At 38.2% G+C, this 26,077-nt stretch overlaps 1 protein-coding gene across 1 annotated transcript; it reads left to right on the forward strand.

Moving 5' to 3' along the window:
- Positions 1–5,032: 5,032 nt before the first annotated feature.
- Positions 5,033–24,232, forward strand: slc43a1a (solute carrier family 43 member 1a). The gene is made up of 15 exons (XM_060885240.1): positions 5,033–5,271; positions 8,325–8,482; positions 8,630–8,813; positions 9,504–9,559; positions 11,339–11,415; positions 13,834–13,926; positions 14,721–14,854; positions 15,522–15,631; positions 17,051–17,197; positions 17,399–17,434; positions 18,311–18,443; positions 18,580–18,712; positions 20,570–20,643; positions 21,616–21,739; positions 22,981–24,232. The coding sequence occupies exons 1-15, from the start codon at positions 5,267–5,269 to the stop codon at positions 23,158–23,160; spliced, it is 1,644 nt and encodes a 547-aa protein (XP_060741223.1). The 5' UTR covers positions 5,033–5,266; the 3' UTR covers positions 23,161–24,232.
- The last annotated feature ends 1,845 nt before the right edge of the window (positions 24,233–26,077 follow it).

Below are 26,077 nucleotides of genomic sequence, written 5' to 3' on the forward strand. Positions count from 1 at the left end.
TGGATGATTCCAATTCTACTTTACTCATGGTACAAACAATTTCGCAAAGAAATCCTCAGAAATCCTATCAGGTTGTCTCATGTTAGCTATCTGGCTAGTAGCAATAATGATTACCATATACGAATATGAATTACAAATTAATATTCGCTAACATTAGCTAACAGCTCTAACTGTTAAAATAATGAAATCCTCTCAGAAATCCTGTCTGTTTTGATCATGTTTTATATATATATATGTTAAGATTGTAAACATTTATAAATATGAATCATAGTTTAGCTCAGGTAAGCAGAGCTTACCCAGATGTCCTCAGGTAAGCTTATAAACATTTATTAATATTAATTATATTTCTCTTAGGAGTCATGACAGGTTAGCTAGCACCTACCAACTTCTGTGGAAATTATTGTGTATGTACAGTACGAAAGCCAATGACCATCTTCCTACTTCCATATATGGAAATGAACACATTTCCTTATGCTGTCTTATGTCCATATATGGACTTACCAACATACCATACATTACCATATTTTTGCATCTATTACTAGTAAACACACATCCAATGCTAGTAACCACGCTAGCGGTTAAAGTAAATGATGTTTCTCACACACTAATATTTTTTAAAGCTAAAATGATTCATAAAACACACAGATGATCGTTTTTAAAGGAATATTTGTATTGATTAGATATTCTGATATAAAAGCAAGCATAGTCGAGGGCTAGAGATCTGTAACACTGAGACTTTCAAAGAAATAATAAATGCGCTGCAGTGACTGCTTATATTCTCTATCTCTATTAAGGAAAAACTGTTTATTATATTCGATTTTTTTTTTTTATTCATTCACAGTTTGAATCTCGGCAAAAAGTCAGAAATCCAATTACATTTAAATCTGAGGATTAGCAAAGCCTTGGGATTTGTAAATATGCTAAACTTCTTGATATTTTTCAGCAGTGTGTTTGTGATAAAACAGGGCTATGACTGAACATGTGCCACAAATGTGTAGCACATACATTATCAAGTTGGGACCCGCCTTTTTTAAGCTGTTGGAAAATGACACACATCAGCAGAACAAGGGAAACTGGAAATTAAGCATGTAACTGCTGTATCTTAGGAGCAGAAGAAACTATGTTTGACAAAAATAAAATCCTGTGGGTGTAACATAAACACACACCTTTTTTTCAATGTTGGGCTTTTTACTATAAAATGTATGTAACACATTTAAAAACACTGTATATTTTACCTTATAGTAAATATCTAACATAAACTCATTGCCAATTTATTAGGAACACTTTTACACATTTGTGCAGTTATCTTATCAGCCAATAATGTGGCAGCAGTGCAACGCAAATTAGTCATGCAGATACAGGTCAATAGCTTTATTTAATCTTCATATCAAATATCAGAATGGGGTTAAAGTGTAAGTTCTGTGACTTTAATTGTGGCATGGATGTTGGTTCCCGATGGGCTGGTCTGATCTCCTGAAGTTTTCCTCACACAACTGTTTACACAGAACATATTTTTCTGTTTGTTTTGACCTGTATATGTATGTTTTATTACGTGGTGCTGATTATAATGTGCAGGTGCACATGTGTTTCTAATAACTTGTAAATGCACACATGCACACTACGTAGCAAAGCAACTGAACAGTCAGACAGTGAATGACTATATCATAGGTGAAGATTATATTATTCCACTGAAATGAAAGGTCAATGTTATGAAACAAAAAATAAATCCAGTCTGACTAGTCATTGCTTTATTATTCTTGCGTTCCAGTGTTTCCTGGAAAATGAGTACGTGTTGAAGACAACAGTGTTGAGGTGGCGTTTATTTTAGATGTCACATAAACACAGAAATACAATAATTGTACTTTTATTCTTCATGTTTGGAGACATTATCAATACTCAGAAGCATTATCACTGCCTACGTAACTGAAACAGAATTTTTTTTTTTTTTTCACATTGTGACATATTTCCAAGTTGGATTTGTGGGACTGAATATAGTCTAGGCTAGTCTAGTGCAAAACAGGAAAATCAATCCATCAATTAATTTTATATATCTATATAATCCTATTGTTTATATGTTGCACATATATCATATGTAGAATTTACAGGAAATCCTACATCTAGACTAGATTTATTACCCCTAGACTACATGTATATAGGTGTGAAATGATTGTATTATACATTTCCTAGTCTTTGAATGCTTAGACTTTGTCTTTCAGGTTTTTCTACAAACATTACTTAAATATTTCAGATGCTGGAAACAATATGCTTGGGCATCAAGTGTTTGCGTTCAGAATGCGTTGATGTGGGAAATGGCTCCCTGCTCTCAAGTGACAAAACATCAATGTCTGTCAAACCCTAATAGTTGAATTACATCATTATCTATCTTCAGTCCTAAGAGGTAATAATATGCTTATTTTCACTGCATTATATTAAAACATAAAGAAGAAGCCGAAGCAAAATCGTATAAACTTTAAATGGATTTAATAAAGAAGAAGACATATACACTCTAAGAAACAAATAACAGTTAAGAGACATTCTTTATGCCAATCATGGGCAGCCATGATGTTTTTTGTCATGACATATGACAACTCATGTGACCCAGATACTCAAAACAAAATAAGCTTTGGTAAATGTCAACAGGTCTGAGTGAAAACATTTACTTATGTTTCGTAGTGCACATTGCCAGTGAGTCACTACTACTCAGTAGATTCTAGAGTTACAGGTTTCTATTATTCTTCATCACAATAAGACAAACCAGCGACTGCTACTTAGTGACAGTAAAAGGCCTTTGGTTTGTTTTTTTTGGGACATCCATAAAGAGTTCACATGCTTAGTTTGTGACTGGTCTGAGCATGGCCTGTTCACTTGTAGTCAGAAACCCATTTACTCTGATATTTACACTAAAAAAGTGGATGAATGTACAAATTCCACACTGAAAAAGTAGTTAATGCTTTGTTAATGATGCAAAAAGCATTTCACTGCATGTCGTACTCTGTATGTATGTGTATGTGACAAATAAAATTTGTTTTGAATTGATTTGATACCATCAGTGAATTTCAGTTGCAGCACTCATTTATTCTGCCAGCAGATGTCAGAAAAACATAGACAAAAGAATTTGCCTAATTAATTCTTTATAAAGGAATCAGTGAATTCTGAATGTTAAAGCCATAGAGATGTTCATAACTGTATGTGAATAAATACTGCTCATTAATGCTTATTAACATGAGGCTATTTCAAACTGCATAAAAAATAGTTGAGTTACATTCTAATTTACTTTCTAATTTTCTACACACTTTTGTTTAACAGTTCATTTAATAATCACACTTCTCTTTCTTTGTTCACTTTTCTTTCCACTGAACATTCCACCCGAAAATGAGGCTTGATGAGGGAACGGGAACTCTTAATAAAGGGGGCTTAATGAAAACTAATCTTATTTTAAATAGATTGAGCTTAAGATCTTTTTTGTGCAACTTACTGCATTTTCCAGGCCCTTTGAACTGCAGTGGAAAAATTAACCAGTTTCTAATTTTCTTTCTCACCAGGTGGCCAATTAAAGTCTACTTCCATCACCACTGGGAAATTATTAAATAGCTCAAGCTCTAAAATTTTCTGTAGTCTACTTTTATTGTGAACAAGACATAGGCAGCCAATGTTAAGTGATTATAAATAACGTTATTACTATCATCCGTCCCTTTCATTCTCTGCACTAAACTAAACTAGACTTGAGCTAGGATTACAAAGTAGTGAGCTAGGATTGCTTTGTACCTGCTTTTTCCATTAACGTGAACTGCAACCCTGTATAAATAATGGGCATTAAGTATTCAACTGGGGGGTCACGGTGGCTTAGTGGTTAGCACGTTTGCCTCACACCTCCAGGGTTGGGGGTTCGATTCCCACCTCCACCTTGTGTGTGTGGAGTTTGCATGTTCTCCCCGTGCCTCGGGGTTTTCCTCCGGGTACTCCGGTTTCCTCCCCCGGTCCAAAGACATGCATAGTAGGTTGATTGGCATCTCTGGAAAATTGTCCGTAGTGTGTGATTGCGTGAGTGAATGAGTGTGTGTGTGTGCCCTGCGATGGGTTGGCACTCCGTCCAGGGTGTATCCTGCCTTGATGCCCGATGACGCCTGAGATAGGCACAGGCTCCCCGTGACCCGAGGTAGTTCGGATAAGCGGTAGAAAATGAATGAATGAAAGTATTCAACAGCGGCATCAGTATGAGATATGGAAGGTAGAAATTTGGCCTTCTGTATTTTACTGCTTACAAACAAGTTAGACATTTAATCGTAGATTAGAATCAAGGATTTTCTTTTTATAAATGAATCGTTTAAGAAAGCACCACAGTGGCGGTTGCTGAATGATGTTAATATAATGAACCATTGCTAGAATTAATACTTTATGTATTGAGTCAGGTGAATTGAAACAGAGTGATACAAAGAGTGATATGTACCAGTGTTTTTTTTTTGTTTTTTTTTTTTTACTAAATATCAGCACTCTTGGAATGGTGCTTGCACAGTCAAATCAGAGGACCTTTACTGGTATATAAAGCATCCAGAAAAAGTAGCTTTATCCATTAGGACAAATAAATTAATAAGCTTTATTCAGCCATTTTACCTACAAATACAAAATTCCCTGTCCTATAGACATCCCCAGAGTGCATAAGTGGAGTTGCTGCTATAGACTATTTGTTCATAGCATTAGCACATTAATATATAAACCCATACTTTGAATTACAGCTGGAACTACAAGCCAAAATGCTGTCGTAGATAATTAGTTTGTTTGTTTGTTTGTTTTTTTCACAAAAAAATTAAAATATCAATGAATGCCAAATAATGAATCATCTGACAAATAAATGTGACTCAGTTTACTGAATTATCGATTCGGTTGATTAAACTGTAAGTACAGTGACAATTATCGTTCATCGTTCAGTGAGTGTCACTTCCAGCTTTCACACGCACGTGTAAGAGTAGCAGCTGGGTGGAGAGAGAGAGAGAGAGAGAGAGAGAGAGAGAGAGAGTCGACTCTTTGTCTGAGAAGAACTTTTTGAGCGGCCATTTAGGCAGCTGGGAGGGACAAGGAGTGGGACTTAAAAATCAAGAACCATTACAAGTTCACAAAGATTTTCAGTAGTTTACTGGTCAGTCACTTGGAAACAACATTAGGGTTATTACTACATTATTATATCGACTTTCGCGATTTGACCCGAATTAAAGAGGAAGGGATTCTTACAAGACAAGACACGTGTGTGGCTGGAAAAAAAAACACGACAATGAAGTAAGTTCAGAATTTGCTTTAGTTTAGAGGTTTATATGTAATAAAGTGTGAAATAAAGATTAGGTGTGTTGATTAAAAAGCTTTACAGAACACATTTGTCTGGATGTGTGTGTGCTCTTTACACACGTGGCACTAGTACAGTACTTACAGTACCCTCACTTACAGTACCGGAGACTTTAGAAACTTATTGTTGCTTGTGTTTCTTATTTTATTCTTCAACTTTATTCTGTTGAAGCTTTAAAAAACAAAACAACTGTATCTCATTTTATAACACGCTTGCAATTCGTTGTGAAGTCGAGTGTATGTGTGTGTGTATGCGCGCGCGCGCGCGCGTGTTTGAAACAAAGCCTAAAACTTCTCTGTGAGGAAACACACCTGGGGGCTCAGTTAGAGAAAACTGAGAAATCTCTCTCTCTCTCTCTCTCTCTCTCTCTCTCTCTCTCTCTCTCTCTATCTCTCTCGCTCTATCTATCCATCTTAGATCTAACAACTCCAAGAAAAGTCAATGGTTTTGGCTTTAATTCTCTTGGGAAAATGTTTCAGTCTTTGTACAAAGGAGGGTCATGACCATTTGACCATTTGGTTTCAAGCAGCAGGATGCTAAACACACACACACACACACACACACACACACACACACACACACACACACACACACACACACAGTGTTTGGTTATTTAAACACTTTACTTTGAGTGTTTATTTAATGTGCTCTTTTCCTAGATAGATAGATAGATAGATAGATAGACAGACAGACGGCTAGATAGGTAGAAGTATGGATAGATAGATAGATAGATGGATGGATGGATAGATAGATAGATAGATAAATTAGATAGGTATATATATATGTATGTAATTCATCCCATCATTATGTAACATTCATCATTCAGTATTTTACAAAATACATTATATAATTTTGTTCTAATAATACAGTCTTGAAATTATTAACAGTTAGGATATTGAAACATTTGCCACGCTTTAACACTGCAACACCGAGGGGTAAGACGTTAGTAGCGTTGTGTGTGTCACGGTGTGTCGACACATTTGGACACATTTCAGATGAACATAGTAAAAAGATACCTTTAGAGAAACCTTGTACACACTTTATTAAACACTCATATCAGTGGGACATTCAAATGTGCAACTAGTTTGCATGTTTGTGTGTGTGTGTGTTTAATTGACTGTATGCTAATAGGCAGTGTGACTTACAAAAGAAATCCTTCTATATGCCAGACTGCTGAGGATAAAGCTACCTAGTGGGCTGTGTCTAATCACATTAAACACAAAGAAACCCAACCGGAATGGGTGACCTATTCACTTTAGTCTTGCCCTCACTTAATGCCAAGTGAAAAGGTTTTTTCCTTCCTTTTCTTTTTCACTGTGCCCCTATTTCTTGTTCTGTCTGACTGTTCACTTCTTTAGCGGTAGTGACAGGTCAATTTCGCCTCTCTGTTTTGTCACGCCTGTGCTTCAGGATGGAAAGTAAAATAATGCGCGCATGTGCTTTTTATACCAGTGAATAATGGGAACAAATTAATCCTGCCTTGAAAATGCAGGCTGACCAAGCATGACAAGTATCAGGGTTGTTGTGAAACATTCACTGACTTGCCGGCTATGCCGGGTCACACTGCTCTTTTTCCATGTGAAGGTTTATGTGGTTTCATTTGAGCCGTCTGCAACAGGTAGCCAAAAGGACTGAAGTGACCTCGTTCACTATCTGTATACAACACAAATGGAAATAGAGAAAGGTCAAACAGAGCACGTGTTCTGAGGTTTACTAATTAGCCAGGAGATTATTGTATTATTATTGTGGTAAGATCATTGTTTCTGACTTTTATCAGATTATCCATGTGCATGGTCATGTAAACAGTGTAATTATGCTAATTACACATGGATTTTAACTCATTAAGAATTTAAGTACTGATACTTTTTACTCTTTGTGTACAAATTAAAGTAAAAGTCAAGCCTCTGATAAAATATGAGAAAAAATATATAAAAAAACAACCAAACAAATCATCTTGAATCCAAACGCAATTAAATTAATAGAAAGTGTACGTGCAGAAAATTAAATGGAAGTGTTTATGAAGGCGGGGGCACGGTGGCTTAGTGGATAACATGTTCGCCTCACACCTCAAGGGTCGGGGTTCGATTCCCGCCTCCACCTTGCGTGTGTGGAGTTTGCATGTTCTCCCTGTGCATCGGGGGTTTTCTCCGGGTACTCCGGTTTCCTCTCCAGTCCAAAGACATGCATGGTAGATTGATTGGCATCTCTGGAAAATTGTCCCTAGTGTGTGATTGCGTGAGTGAATGAGTGTGTGTGTGTGAACCCAGTGTTGGCACTCTGTCCAGGGTGTATCCTGCCTTGATGCCCAATGACGCCTGAGATAGGCACAGGCTCCCCGTGACCCGAGGTAGTTCGGATAAGCGGTAGAAGATGAATGAATGAATGAATGAATGTTTATGAAGGCTCTGTTTACAAAATATTAATATGCAAAATATTAAGCTATTGAGAAACTAGATTCAAAAATTTCATGCCCGATGAATAATGTAATAATTATGCTATAACATAAATCTGATTCATGTAGATGAAGCATTTCCAGCATATCAGGTTACTTGCTGCATGTAAATCAGATGCTGATCAGATGACAAAATAACTGAGTGTGATACTGAGATTGTTATACATATAACCATAGTCACTGCTATTATGTCCGTACAATATAAAAATATAATAAATAGCAAATACACAAATTGTTGAACTTTCTTGTCATTTTTAGTTTAGGTTTAGTTTGAGGCATTGAAGCTTTATGGGCTTCAAGTTTTATGGGTTTAGCAACAGGTCTGTGTTCATGTGGGTGTCCTCCTGACCTGCTTTTCATTGTTTGTGAAAGGAAATGACAGAGCACTTTAAAGATTTGCTCAGCAGTGCATCTGAGATATATTTATCAGGTTATTGGATGCTCATTTTCCTCCCTCACAACATCAGTTTTGACGGAGAACAGGCTTGTATTTTTTTAATGTAATCTCACTCTCACTTTTCCTCCGTTTTCTGACAGATGGCTGACTCCCTCACTGTCTCAGGCTTTCCGGAGGCGATGGTGGATGGCCGGCACAGCAGTGGTGGAAAACCTGGGATTTTCAGCTGTCCTTCTTGGTTGGGGATCTCTGCTCATTATGCTGAAGGGCCAGGGCTTTTACTCTCATCTTTGCTCAGGTAAGCTGCCCTAGGAAGGATGGAAAAACCCACTTAGACACAGCCAGTCAGGGTCATTCAGCCATGGCACATGAGCCAGAGAAGACGAAAACCATGAATAAACCATATGCTGATCAGGTCTCTTTTGTCTCTCTGTGTCACTGCTAGAAAATGAGACTGAGGTGGCTAACATCAGTACTAAGGTGCACAAAGTCTGGGTCAGCTGTGTAGAGCAGGAGGAGATGCTCAATCTGGGCTTTACTATTGGCTCCTTCTTGCTCAGTGCTACCACGCTGCCACTCGGCATCCTCATGGACCGATACGGGCCCAGACCTCTGCGCCTGACCGGGAGGTATAAACACACAAACACACACAAACACACACATAAACTGATCCCACCATTAAAAGCAGTGGCAGAGCTTTTTTACGTCTTACAAACAGTTGTTCTAGTTCTCAAAAGCACAACAATGTGCCAAAATCGGTTACGATTCGAATCCTTGCGATACCGGACATTACAATATTTGAGACAGATTTAAGCAAACAAATGTGTGTAAAACCTCTATACAGAGTCATGTAATCTTATTAATCTTAGAGGTGTTTTTTTAACCCACACCAGTTCCCTAAGGATTTATGATCAGTCTGGCCCCTCATGGAGGTATTTTTGTCTGTACCTTCCCCTGTAATTTAACCCTCGGCGACCCTGACCAGAATAAAACAATTCCTGTAGATGAATTAGTGCATGTGCACAGTTTGCGCTCCCATGTGTATGATGACAGTGTGTTAAAACAGTGCTATATTTAGGAAGAGGTTTCAAACACACAGGAAGTGTCATGAGTGCTGCTTTACAGGATGTGCAAAATACAGAGGTCTGTATTTGTTGAGCTCTGAAATGAGATTATTTTTAAACATAATTTTCTTGTTAAGTGGTCCAAGTAAATCCAACAGTAATGCAAAAGACATATCATTTAAGTCATTAATCATAATAAACAGTCACTAATCATCTGGTCATGTTAAATTCACACTTAAACTCTTTCTCACTCAGCGCCTGTTTTGCTCTTTCCTGTGCAATGATGTCTATATCGGCATATCATCCTCAAGGTGAGTCAAACACACACATAGCACTTACACACACACACTATTTCATTTTTCGGTTCCCGGGACGCACCTTGTTTTGAGTGAACCCTTGGTATCTCTAACTGACCTGATCCTAATGATCTGAGTAGTCTGTTGGTTTATATTCAATAAGCATATCTGTAATGTATTTCGGTCCAAAGCCATGAAGTGATTTATAAACGTGTAACAATACTTTAAAATCTATTCTAAATGTAACTGGAAGCCAGTGTAAGGACCTGAGGACTGGAGTGATGTGCTCAGATTTTTTGGTTCTGGTCAGAATTCTTGCAGCAGAGTTCTGTATGAGCTGCAGCTGTCTAATGGTCTTTTTGGGGATCCCAATAAGGAGTCCATTGCAATAATCCACCCTGCTGGTGATGAAAGCATGAACAAGTTTCTCTAAGTCCTGTCTTGAGACAAAACATCTAATTCTGGCTTAAAGTTAACTAAACTTAACTTAACTGAGAAATGTGACAGATGTGACAGGAACATGCCATAACACGTATTATATAATCATGTGGAACATCTGTGCCATGCCACTGTTTAATGTACTGTGTATAAATTAGCACTTTATTATTTAAAATAAAAAACATTTCAACTTGCGTTGATAATTTTGTGTTATGTTTTTCATGCTATACTATACTCCCCAACAGCATGTTTATTCTGATAGTACTCTTAGTCCCAGTGATCCAGTATGTGAATTTATTTAATCGTTAAAGAGTTCAAAACACTTCACACTGAATAAAGGAGTCTGCCAAATGTCATAAATGGAATTCTCGAATCAGAATATCCGGCTGTAAAACGTGTCAAATCCAAAACGATAGGCTTCAGGCCAGCATTTATATACTCCGTAGTACTTTTATGACTTTCCAGATATGCAAAGTACTACTTCAGCCAGCAGATTTTGAATGTCACACCTTGAGTATCGCCGTTCCACCCATGTCACCTGGGGAAAATTTGGAAGTAATTGTCTGAGCTCGAATCATTTAAAACTCTTAAAATCAGCCTTATTGTCATGTGATGACAGAATGTAGTAATATTAATAGACAGTAATTTACATTAAAGCATATTACAGAATTCTTGATTCTGATTGGTCAGAATATGTTGGTTATTTCCAGCAGGATTATATATATTATATTAATTGCTTGATCTAGGATGTAGATATAGGACGATGTAGATCAAACCCAGACTACTCCAATTAGACTGTGCGTAGAAATCTGACTGAAATAAGAATAAATAAATATAACTAGAAACAAGGCAAATATGAAAAAATTCTGCAGTAACAGGTTACACGTTCCAGTAAGAGTAGACTGTGATGTGCAGTTAAATTTCATGTAGTAACAGTAAATAATCTGCAAACGGTACAGAGTGGAAAGTGGTGAACCAAATGTGCAGGTGTTTTACATAGTCTTAGTAACAGAAAAGTACAGTGTGCATTGTTTCCATATGGCAGAAACTGCACATGATCGATGCTTAATAATAAACAAGCAAGCAAGCAAGTTGTTATTTAAATAAACGACTTTCCGCTAAGAGACATTCGTCTCATTTATGGAAGGAGACTCCACTGTCACGTTTTTACTTTCTCACAAGGGTTTCTCACTGCAACATAACAAGCTGCATTTATTTATTATTTAACTTGACGCAAGGGTTAAAAAGTGACTGTGGTCAAGGAATGCTTTTTTTTTATAGCTGCTATAATGTAAGTGCTAAGAGGAAATGGTTATAAGGTTTCTTATCATTCTGTTTCTTTTTTATTTTTGCTAGTCCTCTCTGCTCTCATCTTCCTTGCTCTGTCACTTAATGGTTTTGGAGGAATCTGTTTGACCTTCACATCACTCACGGTAAGAAAATTGTGAGGGGAGGACGCAGAGAGAAAGACAAGCAGACCGGCCAGAGATATGTTTTGTTGTGGAATTATATGTGGCCATGCACGTGGTGTTTAGCCGTGACAGATTTTAATTCCAGTAAGAGTATGTGTTCATGGGAGTGAGTTAGGCTGGGCACTGATGACAGAGGCGAGCAGTTTCCACCAATCAAAGACGCAAGTTTAATGCACACCTTCTACTCCACCCACTCTCCTTTACCTAAACCAGACAAGGACACACACACATACACACATGCGCACATAGCATTGCAATCATTTTACATAAGTCTATACCCACTACAGGTGTTACATTTATCACCATCTTCCCATAGCGACATAGTGTCTGTTACAGAAAAGGACTTGTGTTTATATATACATTTATATATTCAGTGTGTGTGAAATACCTGTGATCCCTTATGTAACGGAAAGACCGTATTTATCAAGTGGCAGCAATTTGCACACACACACACACATTGTTTACTCTAGTGCTTGCACACGTACACTCCACACATACAAACTTTTTCCTAAGTGTGCACTGGAAAAACATGTGGACTAGATACTCAGCACTGAATACAACCAGCCCTTTCATACCATGACGCTGTGTTGTGCTTTTCTTCGAAATACAGAACACAGAACACCCTCGTCTTTTTTCTCCTCCCTCCCTCTCTCTCTCTCTCTCTCTCTCTCTCTCTCTCTCTCTCTCTCTCTCTCTCACACACTTTAGCTATGTGGGTTTAGTGCCAGTATGTACAGAATCACACCATGCTGTTTAGCCAAGTCATTGAAGGTTATGACCTGTCAGACCTCTCTCTCTCTCACACACACACACACACACACACACACATACACATTAGTTACTGCATTCTCTCTGTCTCTCTTTCTCTCTCACACACACAAACACACACAAACACATACACATTAGTTACTGCATTCTCTCTGTCTCTCCCTCTCTCTCTCACACACACATAAACACATAAACATTGGTTACTGCATTCTCTCTCTCTCTCTCTCTCTCTCTCTCTCTCTCTCTCTCTCTCTCTCTATCTCTCTCACACAAACACATAAACATTGGTTACTGCATTCTCTCTCTCTCTCTCTCTCTCTCTCTCTCTCTATCTCTCTCACACAAACACATAAACATTAGTTACTGCATTCTCTCTCTCTCTCTCTCTCTCTCTCTCTCTCTCTCTCTCTCTCTCTCTCTCTCTCTCTCTCTCTCTGATTAGTTTAGTATCTCACCTTGAAGTGTATCATAGGAAACTCATTGAACTCAGTTTGTGTGTGTGTATATGTATGTGTAAGGGAAAAGTAGCAGAGCTTGTTCCAGGAAAGACAATGCAATCAGTGCCAATGCCAAAAAACATATTTTAATCGTCATACGTTTAGTCTACTCTAATAATTGAACAGAATCAGTTGTGATGTTGATGAGGTCATTCATTTTACTGGCTACTGTTTAAAGTCGGTTTTCACATCATGAGCTTCCTCTGATTTTCCGAAATTTGCACGTAAACAAGGGCAGTTTTGTTACACATTTAAAAGTTTGATATTCTAGTTGGCTGCTTTTATTAATGCACCATTATAATATGCTTGTTCGGATACGTCCTCTGTTCTAAAATAATATCGTTAAACAAACGGTGTGTCGTTCATTGATAATCTTTTGCCGTAATATGTACGAGGACTAATGCACTTTCTTATGGCCGTGCTTATACAAATGAACTGTCTGTCATGTTTTACTGCTTGCAAAATGTAACATGAACTGACACTATCCACACACACTTACTTAATAATCCTACAGTCACAGAGTTAAAGCGAAATGGTTTACATTTGTGGACTACCTGTGTAATAGCTGTGATGCATAGTCAGTATGTTTATTTTTCGCACATCTCTAACAATTATTCCACCCTTTAGTCAATATGCAAGGTACTCCGTACTGACTGAGGAAGTGCATTAGACATACAAATGAATTTATGAAGCATGCTGCACCAATGGGCGGGCATATGTTACTTCTGATTAATGACGGAAGGAAACAACTTCTCTCTCTCTCTCTCTCTCTCTCTTTTTCCGGGTTTAACCCCAAGGAACAAGGATATCCCGGTTTGTTCACACATTCTTGCTACTAGTTTGTCACCACAGTGTTGGTTGTCCCAGGTCCCTATTGTTTTCTCACACCAGTGTGATTTTCACTGAAAAGAAACCACACCACAAATACAATTTCTTCTGTTATGCACATGCTGAATTTCTAAGAAAAGCAAACACCACGAATCCACATCTCCAACTTTGTGCAAAGCAGTTAATGGATTCAACACATTTCTTGTTTGTTTTTTGGTTTTTTTATTCACAATCAATGCTGAAAGTTGTTGTAAATTTTTTGCATGCTGTGTCTCTTCCACCGTAGCTGCCCAACATGTTTGGGAGCCTCAGCTCCACCGTGATGTCACTGATGATCGGCTCTTACGCATCGTCCGCTGTCACTTTCCCTGGAGTTAAGGTACGGATTTTATCTCACATCGTTCTTTCGCACCTTATATGAAGTTCTTAACTTCACAGTCAGAATGATTCTGTGTAGGAATTGACTTTGTTTCAGCAGCACAGAAGATTGTGTGAAACTCCTAGAAAAATAGAAGATAAAGGACATCATATGTCTCTGTTCTATTAATATAGCCACATGGTTGCAAGTGTGATATTGCTTTTGAAGCATAGTGGTGGTTGCACCATGTTGTGGTGTTGCTTTTTATTAGCCGAGAACTAATCAGAGATGAGAGCAAAATGGAAGTTACATTAATGTTGCCTGTATAGTTTATGTGTAACTACACAATTTTCGAGCCAAACACCAAGGTTACGAACTTTCAAACTAGGAGAACAGTGTTGAAAAATGATTTAAGCTATTTTACAAAACTGTTCCTTCTCATTTGCATGTTCATTCCCTAACTACAAAACCAGTGAATTGAGGAATGGCAAAAAGATGTTGGCATTTTGCCAGCGCACTAGTTGCTACAATTATTGTGTGCCGTTGCGTAACCAAAACTGCTCTGTGAGAAAAAGAATGAGGTGCGTCAATGCTGCGAGGCAAGTGGTGGAGCTTTTGTGTAGTGTAAGGCTTCTCCTCAGTTGCATCAGAAAAAAAGATGAATGATTGGTTAGGCGGTGTTATCAACCAGTTTATATGAGGCACAAACACTGTATGGCCTTCTTCAAACAATGAACTGTAACTGTGCACCCAACACAGAAACAAAATCCAGCTTGATCATCTCTCTCTCTCTCTCTCTCTCTCTTTCCCAATAGCTGATATATAATGCTGGGGTGCCGTTCACAGTGATCATGTGGGTTTGGTCTGCTCTTGCCGTCCTGATCTTTGTCAACTGTTTGCTGAATTGGCCAGCGGAGTCGTTCCCCACACCCGAGGAGATGGAGGAGATGTCAGTGTAAAATGTTTTTTATTTATTAAGTACACACAGACATATTAAAATGTCCTAATGTAATAAAGGAGGGAGCCTGTTCCCAAGGAATTCACTAACCACCCAGTTCAGACGTCAGCTTGAATGCCATTTACTCTTCAGCGTGCCAAATGACATACTGTACTACTGGGTGCAGGCGTCATTTACCAAAGTCTCAAAGGAAATAATCTCTTTATGTCTTTATCAGTGTGTATAACGTACTCTAGCAACAGAATCAGAGACGCCCACGATTACAGGGGTGAAAAAGGATGCCATCCGTAGGAGTTCTGAATTTGTGTTACTTTCAAAATCTGTTAAAAGATTTCAACAGCTGCCCTTTAATACACATTATAAGGGAATTTTAAGCAATCCAGGATTTCTATTTCAGTTCTTTTCTCACTTCATGTTGAAACCTGATTCTGGTGGTTTCATTTACTATGTAGATGCAAGAAATAAGGATTATGTTGATTAAGTTGTTCATTATAAAATGATGAATTGTTCCTTTAATGCTTTATAAAGTATAGAAAAAGTGTTCAAACCCAACGTCTAATTCTTCAGCACTTCACATGACAAAATGTAAGCGTTAGACTAAATCTGTTCCTGGATATTAATCATTCATACGTTTACAATTTACGTTTCACATTCTCAGGAAGAAGATGCGCTCAGGTGACGAATCTCAGAAATACGCTCTGGAGGAGAAAAAAGATCAGCTCAATCATTCAAGTGACAAATTGAATGATGCGGCCCTTAGTGAACCACGTATGTTATATATAGCACAAACATGCACACACAAACACACACACACACACACCGCCGGGACTCCACCTGCTGAACTGAGAAACAGGCTGTAGCCACAATCTTTGGTTGCAGATTTGAGGAACGGTGTTTGTCCTATAGCGGTTTTAGGGTCAGTGATGGATGTCTGACCAGACAGACTTTAACAAGCAAATTATATCTGGGGTAAAATAATGTCAAAGCAATAAAGACATGAATTAAGATTATTTTGTGAGCTTTGCTCAGTAATAATCTTGATTTTGGTTAAAGTACCCTTTGGTGCGTTTTAAAACAAAGGTCATTTAGGTTCATACCGTTAAACTAAGCTCTTCCTGTACTGAGACCATGACTGCAGTCTGTCTCATCTCCTTTTTAGACTATATATAAGATTTCTTAGGGGAGGTCTGAATAACCAGACCTGCTACTTAAACCAGCCCTTAATAACGTCTGAATTCCGAAACTTATTGCCTACGTTTCATTCTTTCAATTTCAGTTCCTCCCTTTAGGCTATATGTTAAAATTATATATATATTACAGTCAACATTTCCCCATATCTTGTGACTGAAAAGTTCTACCACAGGTTCACAAGTTCCCACAAAAAACAAATTTTATTTTATGGCTCATACGATTTGGTGTATTAACTTAATGAACTTCATCCAAAAAATAGCATTTATGTAAATTTTAGAATAAAAAATCTCTATGGTTCTAAAACATACCCAAATTATTATTGTGTATAATTAAGTAACAAGTCTGATATTTAAATCTGTTTTTATTTAAATATTAAATAAAATGTAATTTTTTATTGAAATTATAATTTAAATGCGTCAGGATTATATCAGGATAGGTATTATCTGAATTTCATGGCACTCAAGTCTCACTCATCCACTTGCTTGAACCAGATGTTATTCGGGTGTAAATTGCATCTATAGCTCTTACTGTGGTTTGATTTGACAGTCAGAACAGTGAGCCAAATCTAGGAGGGTGGACATGGACCAGAAGTTGGTGGTTAAAATGTCATGAGCTGATTTCCATACAATATAACGCTCAATCGAGCGATCAGATTTAAATTAAGGTACTCAGAAATAACGCTTAGCTGGACATCCTTAAATAATTGTAGGTTCAAATTCATCAGATAGATGCACCAGGTCTAAATGAAGCCATAGTGTGCTTTGATGTTTACCCAGAATACAGTGTGGCAAGCTGCTAAACTTCAAGTCATGATGCAGCTTAGCCGCCAGATGCAAACTGTGCCAAAGAACAAAGGTTCTGATGCAGAAATATGATGTGTTCTGGATGTGTGGGCAAATAATAAGAAAAATGTTTTCAACGTGATTTTTTTCACTCAGCCAGGTTTTTTCCTCGTTTTTGCCCATAATGTGCCCCCTTTCTGTCTCTGTCTTACAGCCCCAGTTCCTTTCCGTCGCTCTGTGTTTTCTCCCATCTTCCTGTGGAGTCTGATTACCATGGGGATGACACAGCTGCGTATCATCTTTTACATGGGGGCCATGAACAAATTGCTGGAGTTTATGGTTACGCATGGAGAACCTCACCGTGAGTGTGCATGCATTATACAGTACATAATATATACACCAGGATCCATAAATGACCTGAGGACACAAACAATCATCGACGATCTGTCTGTTATTTAACGATTTTTGCACTACAGTGTGTTTGGAAATTTGACTTTGATTAACTTGTTGGATTGCATCGATTTAATAAAATTGCTCATATTTATTTCTTTGCCACTTTCAGCTTCTAAGAAACTGGAACATTTAGCTGAAGAGAAAGGTAAGGAATGAGTGTATAGGTTTATATTTGACATTTGATTGTGATATTATAACATTTGGTGTCTCATATTTGCACTATCAACAAACTGAAACAACAAGACTAACTTTTCAGCCCTTAGTTCTTGCATGGCATCTACCAGGATGGAACATGTTTCCAACCACAGATACTTTATTCTGTTTGGTGGTTTTGGTGTTTGACCATTTTTACAGTGACGTCCTGTTCTCTTGTAAGTGTCGTGCCTGAACCGCTCTATTTCTGAAACACAGTTTTGGTCTTGCACAGGGGACTTCAGGTCGGTCCCCTGTGCAACGCATCGGTCCCTATATCACCTATATGTAGTCATACATTTCAGTGTAGCCTAATGGCAGCACAGTCCTATTATGATTATCATTATAATTTTAATGCAGCTGTTAAGGATGGAGAAAGTGTTGGGTTCACCACCAACATCTGACAATCCAATTATTCATGATCGATGATCCGTATCCTTCCAAATAAAGGCTATGACTTTGGATTTAAAGTTGCAATGTAAAATCTAGTACTTTCAGCATGGAGTAATAATAATTACAAAATGTTACATTTTATTGCTGTGATTATAAAATTCTCATCACAGTAACTTTCCATTTAAAATGTTTAGGACAGACTGCTGAAAGTTCTTGTATACCTTTTTATTCTGTTTCATCTTTGTGGACAGGTTGTATAACGTAGTCACGCCATATTAACACCAAATAAACACACATATCGGTATACGAACAGCTCGTGTCAGAAAGCACAAACATACAGGTGCTGTACCCGTATGTTTGTGCTTTCTGGCACGAGCTGTTTGTATACCGATATGTGTGTTTATTTGTGTCTGCGTTTTTGTTTTTTTCCCCACAGTAAGCTTTTATTCATCTATTTTCGGAACGCTGCAGCTCCTCTGCCTGGTCACATGCCCTCTGATCGGCTACATCATGGACTGGAAGATGAAGGAGTGTGAGGACGAGCAGAGCCCTACAAAGGAAGAGCAAAGGTGAGACACACACTCGGAAATGCTGACAGAAATATACTGTAAGGGTGGACAGTGTAATAAAAAGGATATGAAATTGGAATATGCAACTTGTAAGAAAACTAACTGCAGATAATTCAAGATGTTTCTGATTTTCTAGCACTTCTGCCTCCAAACCGAAGCGTGACAGAAAGATCCAGAAACTGACAAACGCCATTAGAGCCTTCACTTTTACCAACCTGCTGCTCGTCCTGTTTGGCATCATGTCGCTCATTGACAACTTGCCGCTACAGGTAAGAACAGACGCAGCTAATTATTTAGATTAAGTATGAAAATGAATTGCATTTCTTTAAAGTCTCTTAACTGCACATTTGACAGTAAATATAGACAGGTATCAAATTAAAGGAAGAACCACCAGGACAGCTTTAAAGCACCTTGGCACAGATTCTATAACCGATCCGGTCTGAACTCCAGTCTGATACCTCGAATCTCCTCCATTTGGAAAAGTGAATCCTGTGTCTGAGCCGTCTTGATCTTTTAATGCACTGCCACAGATGACAATCTTCCAGCTGTGTTCCTGGTTTGCTTAAAGTGAGATCCCATTTCTCTTTCAGGTTCATTATTAGAAATGGTGTTCTATTCAGAGTGCAGTGCAGAGAACAGAGTTTTGTGGAAAAATGAAACCTAGGTGTAAGATCTTAATCCACCTTTCTTGTTATATAGCCGCTAACAAAATGTAAGTGAAAAACCAATGAATTGTTTTTAAAAAGTAGAAATATTTTAGCAAAAGGTATGCTCACCCATTAACTAATTCGTTGTTAAAGCTCCATCTGTTTGTAATACAGCATTCAGTCTTTATATATATCAAAATTAAAGTACAATTAAACCTTAAATAAAATAAAATAAAATAAAAACCTATTGCATCTTAATGTGATTCCTGCAAAAATGCTGTAGTCTTTCCACATGTTTTCGATCGGCTTAAAATCTGGGCTCCCCCTGAACCTATAAAAGCATTGATCTTCTTCTTTCTTCATCTTCTGCTTCCTAACAGATGCTTATCAAAATAGATTGCCTTTGATTACCTCTATCTTGATTAGAGCCCCAGTCCCAGCTGAAGATAAGCAGCCCCATAGCACAATGCTGCCACCACCATGCTTCACTGTGGATATGGTGTTCTTTGGGTGATAAGCTGTCTTGTTATTGCACCAACAATATATTTAGAATTTTGCTCAAATTAACTAGCTCATCATCCAAATATAATTGTCGCCAGATGGTTTGGGTGATTTAAGTTGGAATGTATTTTTCAAGAACTGGCTTCCATTTGGTCTCCCTACCCCATGAAGAACATTAGAGATTGTTGTCACATGTGGAGTGTGACCAGTACATGCCAGCTATCCTTTGGACAATTTTGGAGGGACGTCCTGTTCTTGGTAATGCCACTGTGGCGCCCCATTTTCTCCACTTTTTGATGATGGCCTTCACGTTGTTCTATGGTACATCTAATGTTTTGGAACATCTTTATACCCCTCTCATGAGGGATACCTTTTGACAATGCCATCTCACCCATGCTCTGTAAGATCTTTGCGGCCCATGACTTCAGCACTCAGATGAAAGCAAAAATAAAGACTTATTAGATGACAGATGTGTGATAATTACTTCAGAACATGAGTTTGAATGTCATTAATTATCATAGTTACCATCACATTCCTTATTATAAAGGGTGTGTAACTAGGTCAGTGACATTTTTTTCCCCCTTTCATTTCATAAAACATTTCTAATACTACTCACATTAAAGGGGGAAAAAATACTCACATTAAAGGGGGAAAAAATAGCCTGCAATAACAACAGCGGTGTGTAGACTTTTTAAATCTGCTATATCTACATGGTTTATAGCCGATGCTTTACTTAAGTACCATTTCTGATTTCTGAGGGTATGTTTCCATTAGAACTGGAATATAGTTTCAGAATGTAGTACTACCTGTACTACCTGGAGCGTTTACTCCTGATTTCCTGGTTGAAGTTGGTGTTCATGTTCTCTAATTTTTTTTAACCGCTGACTCCCTCTGACTGCTTACTTTACACTCCATCTGGTTTTGGTTATTGACTATTTGTCCCTATGTTTTCCCCTGTGCCACTTAATCTGTGTACAGATCTTGACATTTATCTTGCACACCATGGTCCGAGGTTTCATCCACTCCTGCTGCGGGGGATTGTACGCTGCTGTGTAAGTACATTCACAAAGTCTGATATGGGCTTTTCACCTACAAGACACGTTTTTTTGTTTTGTTTTGTTTTTACAAATTTAACAAATCCTTAATTATCCATGATGTTAATGGGAATTCATTCACAAAAAAACAAACACTTGCTCATCAGTCATCCTACAACTAGAAACTAAGCATTTTTTAGAAATTTGATGAATTGATTTGAGTCCAGGGGGACACGGTGGCTTAGTGGTTAGCACGTTCGCCTCACACCTCCAGGGTCGGGGTTCGATTCCCGCCTCCACCTTGTGTGTGTGGAGTTTGCATGTTCTCCCGTGCCTCGGGGGTTTCCTCCGGGTACTCCGGTTTCCTCCCCCGGTCCAAAGACATGCATGGTAGGTTGATTGGCATCTCTGGAAACTTGTCCGTAGTGTGTGATTGCGTGAGTGAATGAGAGTGTGTGTGTGTGTGCCCTGCAATGGGTTGGCACTTCGTCCAGGTTGTATCCTGCCTTGATGCCCAATGACGCCTGAGATAGGCACAGGCTCCCCGTGACCCAAGGTAGTTCGGATAAGCGGTAGAAGATGAATGAATGAATGAATGATTTGAGTCCCCAAACTGGAGAGTGTGTGGATTGCTGCAGTTTTTACAAAACAGGGAGGCAAATTGGGATTGAAACAGGGATTGAAACAGGGATTGAAAATTCTGGGTTACTGTTTACAACCTATTAGGTGCTATATCATAAAATATAAGAACCAATTATGTCGCAGTTACAGTTGCCTATACCATCAGAGGAAGGGGACAGGAACGAGGCGCATTTCCAATTTCCAAAATTCATAATTCAAACTTATGTAGAAAACAATAAACCATGTTTAAGAATTCTCTGATCAGTCAGTGATTAGCTTTGTATTAGTCTGTATGCCAAAGATAGAGGAAACTTGTTTACAAAACTTGCAGAAAATGGAGAATGCCAATATTATATCTCTCTCTTGCAGCTATCCATCTAATCACTTTGGCACTCTGACCGGCCTGCAGTCTATGATCAGCGCTGTGGTCGCCCTGCTTCAGCAGCCACTCTTCATTGCGATGTTGGGACCACTGGAGGGAAACGGGTATTGGGTAAGAAACACGGCTCACATAGAGAAAGTGTTTTATAATATACATCATAATAATTAAGGATAAATTCGTTCCAGCTATCACTTGTGTTAACATGACAAAGATTACCAGATTAGCAAGAAATCACAGAGCATAAACTCCTTTGTACTGAAGACGTTACACAACAGTGACACTGTTTTTTATTATTGATATGATGTGATAACATACTAGAATATAAAATTAAGCCCAGCCAGTACTAGACATGGATCAGCCAATAGCAGACATTCAGATCTGTAAAAAAAAAAAACAACAAATATTGAGAGACAATCAGACCTCAAACAGAACTCTTATCTGAGTTTGTGGCTCTAAACAAAATAGGGAATGTGAAGCGAAAATAAAGCAAAATCCCGATAAATTATCTTGTTTATCGCAATGAATTTTTATTAATTAATGGTTAAGCTTAAAAAAGCATGTGGTTGATATTTTAGGGTGTTTTCAGATATAGTTTGTTTTAAAAGAACCAAACCCAGTTCACTTAAAGTGAACCAGAAAAGGAACTAGCCGAATGTGACCTCAGTCCGTTTGGTGTTCACAATATAGTGGACTCAAAAGAGAAGCCAGTTCTCTTTTTGGTCCTCTTTAGTATTGAAGTGATCTCAGACCCTTTCGTGTTCACACCTCAACTTCATAAGAACTCAGAACCCAGAATTCTGTGCAGCAATGGATTTTGGGTATTCAAAATGGCCTCTTTACAAGTTGTCATCACATGGCTGTGGTACATTTTTAAGTACATTGTACATTTACAATCAAATATCAATAAGTGCACAGCTTTCTTCATAAGACCACACGACTCCGCGACCTGCCATGGCGAAAGGTTTTGTGTTTTCAGCAGTCGCAGTGACGGAACACGGCTGCAGGTATGGCAAGCCTCCAGGGACATTTGGCGAAATGAAACGCAAAGCGGACCGGGACCTCATTGCTTTCACATGTCACACACAAACGAACCCTCAAACGAACTGTACTCGGACCACCTCGGAGGTGGTCTGAGTACGGTTCGCTTCTGGGTCCTTTTAAGGGCTCTCAGATCACATGGTTTGTTCACATATACACACTGAACCGCTCTGAGAGCGTTTGGAGGGCTAAAACGAACTAGGTGTGAAAACACCCTTAGTCATGTTAGTTGCTGATCCAGGACATTTTTAATAGCTGGATCTTCTTAAAGATTTTACTTAAATAAATATACATTTCTCTTCTCATCCAATCAGATCAACTTCGGTCTGCTGATCTTTTCACTGGCCGGCTTCCTGTTGCCAGGATACCTGTTTTACCACCGCAGACACCTGGTGCAACAGAAGGCATTACGGGACAAGGCCTCTTTAGAGACTCAGGCTCTCAGCCACCCAGAAGCCAATGGCATTAATGGACATGCACACCAGGAGGCCTAGATCCTCCGAGGAACAATCACAGGAATGTTAATGCTTTTTATCCCAAAAAAGTGCAAACCTTAAGCATAAACATGGCACGTCAGATTAGAAGCAGTCATTATTAGCCTCACATGGTGGTGCTGAATTTAGCTTTGCATGGCGGTGCTGAATTTTTCATTAAAGCCATACAACTTCATGAGGACATTACACACACTACTGTGCAAGATGTTTGAATAAACAAACTATTCAAAATGCCATATTGTTTTTTAACCTTGTATTTATTTTGTAACTTGAAATCTAAAGGCTGAAAGCACCCTGTATACACGCTCTCCTCCACTTGACTTGACTGTAGACAAGCTACCTCAACCGATCGTGGCCTCTGTCTCGATGAGCCGATTAGTCAGTTTGTCTGTGAAATGCATGTTGATGTTCACTAAAGAGCGTGTATGTAGATACATACCATGATTTCATTTTATTGTCTTTTTGTCATGAAAATGAGATTTAAATAAACACATTAATGCAGCATTTCAAACACTAAAGCCAGTGGAAAGGGATCTCAAGTATATATTAAAGGATCTGTTTTGAAATGTTATGTGCATACCCTAACATATTTTGAATTTTATTTCGAACAGCCATGAATGGAAATATAAAATCTGTGCTATTAGTTTGTATTTTTGTCTTCTGTGGAAAGGAAATTTTCTGTTTTTTTTTTGCATATGCATTGCTACTATTGTATTATTTTATGCTCAATATTTCAGTACGATATTCATTCTATTTACTTTTGCTTGCTTGTGTGATATCAGCGGTAGACAAATCATACAGAATCCTTCAATAATCAGAGGTCAAAGTGATGAAGATGTTTCCCTTTTCTGGGGGATTTTTGCCTTTACGGCCAAATTTTACTTTGTTCAGTCTGTTACGTGTCTTTGTGTGGAACCTGTGCCTTATAAAATTATACCTCTGAATGTACAACATGGTTCACGGATGCAACCAAAGCTATTTCAGCCTCCTTATGGAGGTCACTAAAGCCATAGATAATGTAGATTTCAGGAAATGTAATGAAAAGTTACAAATAAAAAGTTGTGCAGAAGGATTTAGTGTGTTTTCTTTCTTGTCTGCATTCTGCTGTTTCTCAATGGCAGTTCAATGACATGAAGGTGGGATCTGCCAATTATTTTTAGGCAGATTGTTAATTGTGTATCAGCAATCGATAGGATCAGAATCTGTGATTTGTGCAAGTTAAGTTGTCTCAAACTATGTCGTATGTTTTATGGACATGTTCAAGCATCTGAATAAAGTGTTTCAAGCCCCAGTGTTAGACCCTTACTTTTTTTTAGCATTCATATGCTGACTGGTTACAAAACATAGAAAAAACTAAGCAGAATAGCCGCAATGTACCTTATAGATTCTACAAGTCACTAGGACTGAACTGTACTGATTTTCACTCACTCTCACTCATTTTCTACCGCTTATCCGAACTACCTCGGGTCACGGGGAGCCTGTGCCTATCTCAGGGGAATCGAACCCCCAACCCTGGAGGTGTGAGGCGAACGTGGCTAACGACTAAGCCACCGTGCCCCCCTTACTGATTTTCAAATTATTTAAAATATTTTCCAGTATCTAAGACATCTTCCTGCCCTGTCAATTGGGCAGATACCTCCTGAAAAAGCTCAAAATATGAAGAGTTTCTTATAAGATAAAGGTGATTAGCTTAAAGTCTACAATGCTGGAGAAGATTATTCCCCCTTTTTTTATGTTTTTTTTATTATAAATTCGATACTACAAATAAACAGAACGTTTCATAATCAATACAACAAAAAAGAAATGTGCAAAATTTCTTGTTCACTATTAAAATGTTTAGCAAATGTGTAATACTGACCATGTAGTAAAAAGGTCAGATTTTCTGAGTCTTATATGGTCCACTGAAGCATGTGTTCATACGACAGATCACAAGGTTGTCCACGTCATCTAGTGTGCACTCTGTCATTAAAGCATAAATAAACGATTTCCCTGATACTAAGAAACTCTTAAAACTCCTGTAAGTATTTCAATTTAAGTTGCGTTGAATTGTCTCTATAGGTAAAATTAATTTTATAGAAAACTCTGGTATCAATAAAAACTTGCCTATTATTTTATAATCTGTTTATACAATAAATCTGTATCGAGATGTCTGTACTTGTTTTTATTGTTTTTATTTTTTACAGTAAAATGTCAGTGCATCTTTGTTACATCTAAATTAAAGGTGGGGTGCACGTTGTTTGAGAAATGCTTCAGAAAACTGACAAACAAAACAAACATGTAGCCAATGAGCAGAAAGGGGCGTGTCTTGTCAATATGCGGCGGAGAGAGCGTTCAGTGCGCATGTCTGACATTAGCAGAAAGCGAATGAAACATGGCGGATAAAAACAAAAAGCGAAAAAAGGCTTATGATAAGGCAAGAAGCAGGAACCGTGTTAATATTAAATCAGCTTTCCTGCGCCAGAGAGAACTGAACGTCTTCTGCGTGAAATGTAGCTAAACCTTTCATGATAGAACACACAGTACTACAACATTTGTATCACCATAGTATTACTCATTGATTTTATTTACTGATAAAAATATCTCCTCTGCCAGCTGCCCCAGCAGGTTCCGCCCATAATAGTTGCCTGGGTTGCGTATGTATGTGTGGGGCGGAGCTATCAAAACAGGGGTGACACCCATTTGAGTTAGGTGCGTGTTTGTTTTGGTGATTTCATGTCAACATTGGCTTTCAAACATCGTGCACCCCACCTTTAAAGACTTGAAAGTGCTATGTTTGTTGCCTCACACTGCCCTCTAGTGTTGTGTTTTATTTCCTGCGCTATTGCCCGTCTGACCCGTACTGAATCACACAACTGATGTTCGGTAGTCCAGCTCTTTTATTTATCTGTAAATTCACAAAGTATGCAAAGACAGGCTG

This window comes from Tachysurus vachellii, chromosome 13 (assembly GCF_030014155.1).
Source record: "Tachysurus vachellii isolate PV-2020 chromosome 13, HZAU_Pvac_v1, whole genome shotgun sequence".
NCBI lineage: Eukaryota > Metazoa > Chordata > Actinopteri > Siluriformes > Bagridae > Tachysurus > Tachysurus vachellii.